We start from the raw sequence: 7,472 nt of genomic DNA, 5'->3' as shown, positions 1-7,472 counted from the left end.
TCCTGCTGAGAAAATGACATCTCCACTGTAACAGCAGTGTAAATTTTGAGCCCTATTATCTATGTATGTATGTACGTATGTATCTACCGATCTATATCTCCCTCCTAGCAGCTCTTTCTCCATATTACCATTTTCTACAAGCCCCCACTAAAAGTCTCTCTGGTTTGGGACTAAAGGCTACAACTGCCAAATGCACACAATAGAAAAGACCTATTCACATGTATATTGGGGTTACAGCACTTTTTCATGTAACTAAAAATGAATGAGATTATTTTAAGCAAAGGATTATTCAGTAGAATAACTGTAGATATCAACAAATGACACCATTTCAGCCAATGAAGGTGGTTGCTATACTGATTCCTGTCAATGGCAGAATAAATAATTCTGCTAAATTATAGAGCTGTGCTGCCATTTGACATGGTTTGGGAAGAATTTTGATTAAACTATATCCTCCTACATTTCCAAGTTCTTCTTCAGTTTGTCATGTTTAATTTAGTTTTAGAAAGCTGTGTGGACACATACTCCATTTAATATCTGAACTTAAATTGAATAGTCAAATATAATTCTATCTCATGACATCACACTGAATAAACGTTTTTTCTGTTCAGTGTGAAAATAAAAGCATTTAATGAAATATTCAATAAAATACAATTTGAAAGACTGAGGATCATACTGCTGATTTTATAAAAAGTAATTTGAGATGAGGATCTGAAATAGTTCTTCTGTTCTTCTATAACAGTCTACCAACCTTTTCCATTTTTAATATTTATCATGTATATAGCATTTTGATTGTCTCTTTCTTTTATGGTCTATAAAAATAGATTGTGAAACTGAGACACACAGAGATTAAATGCCTGGGCCTGATATGCTAATCCACATAATGTGTCAGTGACTGAGGCAGAGAAAGACCCAAAATACTGCTTTAGGGGCACCAAAGTATTGCTAATGGATATAATTTCTGCTATATTAAAGAAAACAGATATTACACTGGGAAGATTATTTTGACTGACATATGACATACAGATACAGCTGACATACCAGCGTATGTCAGCTTTTAAACAGATTAAAAACTCCTTAGATGCTACACACAACAGTAGTTCCTAGATAGCAAATGAGTGAAGACAGAATGATAAACAAATATAATTAGTCGTTTGCAAGACTAAACCAGTTAGTTGAACGTTATAACAATGTCAATAATCTTTGCTTGGTAGGTCTATTCTTTGCTTAACATGATCTTCATAATACTGTGGATCAGAGATTTAAATAACCAAGTGTGGTATCACTAAGTCTAATGAAGTTTTAATATGCCTGGTCTGAAACTGCTGAATGGTTCATCCCTCATCAATCAAATCTTCTGAATCTATACACTTCTAAGAATGCTTGCTAAAAATCAGGTATTTAAGCACTAATCATTTATTAGTTTGCTTTTCTTTCACCAGACTAATCTTTTAAGGAATTGTTTTTGAAATCACATTCCAGGACAATTATGCTTATCTAAATATGGAGCAACATAATTTCCTGCAATGGAATTAATTTATATATATGTTAATATTCATAGCCAATATTTTAGTATCTCAAGTCATGCCCAGCTACTGCTGCACACCAGTAGAACTACTGGTATATGTCTGCTTCACATGATTTTCAGAAAATGAAATATAGGTCACTTACTTTTCGTTGTTTTACAGAATCCAGTTTTACCAACCAATAGGATGCCACTTTTGTTTTGTGATACTTCCAGTTATCCATGATCTGTAGTCATTGCAAAACACAAAAGAAATACACATAAAACCCACTGAAATCTGCCATTTCATTCATGAGCATTCCTAATGCTGAAAAGTGTGAGCATCTAAAAGACCTCTGTGAAAAGAAATTTTCTCCAAAAGAAACAGAAAAATATTGGCAAATTTATGTGGGGGAACATTTTCACAAATGTGTGCAATCTTTCAGTTTAATCCTACCCTCTTTTCCACCTGATTCTGACATTCATACACTATAAAGCAGGTAAAATCTTGTCTTGAGTGACTCAGCTCAGATTCCTTGACCACAGCAATCAGTTCAGTAATGCGTAACTGTTAATCTAGTCAATAGTGAGGGGGTTTGCTGCATAAAGGACATCAGACATACCTTGAAAATATCCTTTCTATAAATGATCATATATTAACTGCAATACACTGCTTTTATGATACTTAAGTGCTACCAAAATAGCTTGAGCTGTGAACATACATTTTTATTTTAATTTTGTTATTTTATCTTTCTATTCTATTCCAGACCTATGACAAGTTCTAACTCACTGACAACTAATATATCATTAGTTTTTCCTTCCATGGTGAAATATTATTTCCCATCAGAAACTGGTTGAGGCCAGAAGAATTTATAAAAGAATTCTGCAATAATAAAGCATATTTAGGACTGTGCTAACATTGCATGAGAAAGCACCACTAGATGGAGTGCATACACACACACACACACACACGTCTGAAAGCAAAAATAAAATGAAGCATTTTATTTCTGTTTCTAGGATGAGAAACTCAATATGCTAGTTATGAATACTATCTTCCAGAATCACCCAAATCAACCATTGCTACAGGAGAATTCCTTTCCACTCTGGTGTAGTTGCACAGATTACTGGAGGCATAATCAACATTTTGAAAGCTCACAGAGCAAAGGACAGTCCTGGATGGACAATGAATTAGATTAATTTTAACACACTGTGGACTGTGCTTACTACAGCAGAATACAGGTGTTAATGTAAGTTACTAGAGACCTCCATATTTCTACTAGACTGCTGTAAGTGACCCTGCCTTGGCAGAGGGGTTGAACTAGATGATCTCCAAAGGTCCCTTCCAACCCTAACGATTCTGTGAAAATAACTTCTATCTTAATTTTTGTTTCTCTTCCAAGCTGATGTTAGTTTCTTTGCAGTAGATATTTAAAAGGGATTTAGGTAACTGTATTTTCTGCTTATATGTCTTAATATGAGATGATGCTTTTTAATTGCCCTTTGGATTGGGCATTGTTTCATGTGGCTTTGACATCAAATTATGAGGCTCAAGACAAAGTTGGATGTAAGAAAGGATAACCTGGCAGATTAGATGAGCCAGAAAGAGTGCGACTGGGGTTCTTTATGACTACCAAACTTCCAGTATGTCTTGCAGCATGCCACTCCAAGTTCTCTAGTATGTCTATGCCAGAGAAGTTAAACATGTCGAGATCTGTACTAACAATATCAGATGAAATATGAATTGTAACATTCTTTTTAGCTTACTTAAAAGTTTGAGCTTTCTCCACAATGAAAAAATGGATTTTCCTAACCTTCCTGATTGTTTCTCATATATTTTATAAAGACATGGGAATGTTCTCAGTGCTGCTCTTTTAAGGTCAGAGAGCATGCAAAGCTCCAAGCTTTTGAAATCTTTTAAATTGTCCTGAGTTTTGGAAGTTTTAAGGCCACAGGAGCTCATGAATCATAAATTGAGCTTTCTATTTTCCTTCATTTTAGTGACCTAAACAGTAGGTGTCCAGCCTGTTATTCTTTTCTTATTTATAGATACTTACATCTTCTATAATGAATTCTGATTCTTCATCTGTTTTTCCTGGGAACTTCATTCTCATGTCATTGATTATGAGAAGAGTCTCTTTTGTCAAAGCCGCTTCTTGCTCCTTTGTTTTCTGTTGTAGCAAAGACTCACTCTAAAAAACAATATGAAGCAGAGGAAAAATTGCAGGCATGTCATTAGATCACATTACAAAGGTGTTTCCTTGACAAAAATACATTCTAAATAGGGTGACATAAAATATATTAGTAAAGTGTATAGACATTATTTAATACATAACTAATATACACAGATGTGCCTCATGTACATGAATGCATCACCATTACCTACAGTTGTCAAGAAATTAAAAAAAAACCCCTGTTCAAATATTTGTTGGAAACAGAATAAAGAAATATATATTCAATATTTATGATGCCCACCATTTAAAATATAAATTTGAAATGTAAATAGCAGACTTGGAATTTATATTCAACATAAAAAAATTATTAGTCATAAAAAGCTTCCTTTCAGTTCTGCACTGCAACAATTTAACAAAACCTGCCAATTATGTGTCATTGTGCCAAGATTTCAGGAAGCATTAAAAAGTAAGGACACTTTGCTCCTACTGTGGTCAGTGGGGGTTCTGACAGTGTCTTTGATTGTCCAGGATTCTATTTAAAATAGCAGTGCTTTTGATACCAACACCAGCTTGAACCCCTACAGTGTCAGAGTAAGACCATCTCTGGAGGGTTTGAAGGTTTTCTTTACATCTTAGACACTAGTTAGAAGTATTTCTGATCCTCTTTCTTTACTTTTGCATACTTATGCATTTACAAGATTAAGTGGGCTTAATTTTACATTTTTTCAAGCATGAAATTTGAAATTTTTAGGCATTTCTAAATCTTTGTATTTTGTAAGAACTACAATACTTAGTGATATTTTTGCTTAAGTGATAAATATTTTCAAGCATAACAAAATATTTTACTATATGATGCATAACAATGTGGCTGAAATAATAACATAGCAATTATTTCCAAATCCATTCTTGTCTTTAACTTCTATAATAATGTGTCTGTAATTCCCAATGGTAAATTGCTTATTCTACAGTTTCCATATCTTTAGAACATTTGGATCTCATCAGCCTACAAAAATGGCAATATACTGCTCTTTTCTTGCCCAAAGGATAGATAAACTAATACTTTATCACACACAAATTATTTCTTCTTAGTAAGTTACAGTTTATCAATTTTAAATTTATTCTAGCAGTAATATATAGTATATTATTCTTAGTTGCAAAAATAATTATGAACAGAGTTCCATTCAGAATACAGTGCTAAATTATGAGTACTTCTTATCCATTCTGTAAGTAATTTTATTCACATTATTTTAAGAAGCATGACCTAAGCTCTATCACCCAACATAATTGTTCTGCATATCAAGAACGTTTCCATCATGGAGCTTTCCCCATGAAAAAGAGAGTATGGTTTCTTATTAATGTTAATTTAAGTGACTAGCCCATTTTTAATGTCAGATGGTAAGAGACTGTTTTTAATCTTTCAGTAATTTGTATTTGGTATAAAGTTAATGTGAATTGAAAAATCTATATTAGCCCTGTCTCATTAAACTCTCAGAGTACATCTCGATGATAAAAGGGTAGTTTTTAAACTTCAGATAGCTAATGCGATAAAAAATACCTTTAACACGTTGTGGTGAAGACACACTCCTAATGTCTTTCCAATTCTATTAGCTGACTTTAAAGAAGGAAAACCATGTTAAGGAGTATTTCACAAGATGTCAGCACAAAATTTTAAAAGGATCCTTTTTCATCACTTAGACAAAACCACACAGGCAAAACAGACAATGAGCATTCTACTGGATAGAAATGATGATTAGAGATAGTAAACACTATGAAGCAAGTTAATTAGCATTATAAAAGGATTTCTCACAATCAAAGTTCACCACAATAGAGAAAGACTGCAAATATGGATTAAAAGTTCCAATTTGTTTTCCCCATCTCCAGGTGAATTATTTGGGTGATGAAATATATAGGTCAGGCACCACAGCTTGAATGGAAATACACTGGCACTAGCACACAGTACAGCACTGAACGAGGTTGTGGACTGATCCCAGCAAACGCTACCTAGGGATAAGTGGGTTGTGGTCCATCATGCAAACACAAAAGAAGAAACGCCTGGACTGTGAAGGAGATACCAAAGGGGATGACAATCTGGTCACAAAAGGAAAAAATGTGTGGTTCAGAAGTACATTGGGAAATTACAACTAGCCACACAAATTCTAAGCAGCTATAAGTGTTTAATCTGATTTATTAATTCTATTAATTATTTAGTTAGACTACCCAGGTCTAAATGTTTGTCTGCCTTAGAGACAGGCTTCAAAATGAAAGAAGTTTTATCTTCACTTAAAAAAAAAAAAAAAAAGGCTTCTAAGACAGTTGTTGCAGTGGCAAATCCTAAAGACAACAAGGACTATCTATAAACTTGAAAATGTACACTTTGGAAGTAGAGCTCTACTCCAGTGGTATAGTGCATGCAAAATAGGTACAGTTGGTTGAAAATTAATTACACCTTCTTCTCCACTGGACACTCATACAAAGTTTTAGTCATGTTTTATTCTGGTACAATGTATTTAGCCTTGGAGTATACAGTGGTTTTGAAATATTGATGTATTTTTGTGACTGCCAAGATTTTGAAGGTAGGTACACCCTTATTTCAGAACCAGCAGGAACTTTTTTAAGAGAGGTAACAACTTTCTATATTCAAAAAACTGTTTAGGAGAGAAGGTTTCCCAGTCACAGAAACTCTTAAGTTTCTGTTCTCAAAAAATGTAACATCTGTATTGCTACACCAGAACCTGAAACATTACACCCAGCGCTCACTCTAAGTCACATGCGAGTCTAGAGATCTTACATTCCTGAGTTTCTGTCAAAATAGCATTGACTACAGTAGCTCAGGTTTTCTGGCACTGTAAGCTTAGTAAGGTATTTATTGAGTTTTAGAGCAATACAATACATTTTGAATGGAACTGCTGTTAACTCACCCCTGACGAGTTCATAGTTCCCACGCTGGATGTCTGAGAGACTCTGGCCGAAGTTGGGCTACGATTTAAAGAATGAGACCTATTCACTGAAGATGCACGCTGCATTTGCAGAGGTGTTTTGGCTGAAAAGGGACGTTGCTCAGCTGCCTGTGACTGCATAGTCAATATTGATATTGAACGAGGGCAGCTTACAGAACGTCTTATTGGACCTGTGGATGATGTGGGGGATGAATGTGATGGAGATTTTGTATTTTTAATTGAAGGTTTCCAGTTCATTCTACCTGCAGACAAATTAAATGAATGATATAATTACTTCTTACTCTCTTAACTCCCATTTTTCAGTCTTTGTAACTATCAACACATACGACCAACAGATGTGCGCATATGTGGTACTGTAATGTATGTTAAATAATAACTATATATGTAGCAGGCAGTCATGCCAGATTCCCTAATAATACATACTTTACATACTCTGAAAGATCATTTATTTCTTCCTCATAGTCAGCTTTAATCAGGTAGACTCCAGTCCTCTATAACATGCATCAGATGCCCTATAGGTCAAGAAGTATGTGACTACTCTGTGTAGCTTCCTGACTGTAAGAGTATGGAAGCAGAAGAGAAAATTTGGTTGATGAAGCCCATATTTACAGATGCAGCTCCTGGAGAGCTGTTGTCTTCTGCTAAATAAAGGATGCTGCTATGAAAAATAGAATTTTAAAAGCAGCATTATATGTGTGCGTTAACATGATTCTTCGAGACAATACAATGCTAAAACAAAAAAATAACATGCTATATCTACCATGTTCAACAGAACATGCTCACACTAATGCTCTGCAGCAAGCAAGAAAACAATCACAAAAAAACCCTGCAGGGATCTCATCT

The 7,472-nt window shown here is 34.4% G+C and overlaps 1 protein-coding gene across 1 annotated transcript in view; it reads right to left on the bottom strand.

Moving 5' to 3' along the window:
- TTLL7 (tubulin tyrosine ligase-like family, member 7) overlaps positions 1-7,472 on the bottom strand; it is a 49,283-nt gene that overhangs the window by 11,227 nt on the left and 30,584 nt on the right. Inside the window, exons 15-17 of the mRNA XM_010010268.1 lie at positions 6,591-6,799; positions 3,556-3,690; positions 1,669-1,749 (exon numbers count right to left, since the gene is read on the bottom strand). Of these exons, the coding sequence (XP_010008570.1) occupies positions 1,669-1,749; positions 3,556-3,690; positions 6,591-6,799 (425 nt within the window). The remainder of the gene's footprint in view (positions 1-1,668; positions 1,750-3,555; positions 3,691-6,590; positions 6,800-7,472) is intronic.

This window comes from Nestor notabilis, unplaced genomic scaffold (genome assembly GCF_000696875.1).
Source record: "Nestor notabilis isolate BGI_N333 unplaced genomic scaffold, ASM69687v1 scaffold5182, whole genome shotgun sequence".
In the NCBI taxonomy this organism is placed as follows: Eukaryota; Metazoa; Chordata; class Aves; order Psittaciformes; family Psittacidae; genus Nestor; species Nestor notabilis.
This window is presented reverse-complemented; position numbering and strand designations above follow the sequence as displayed.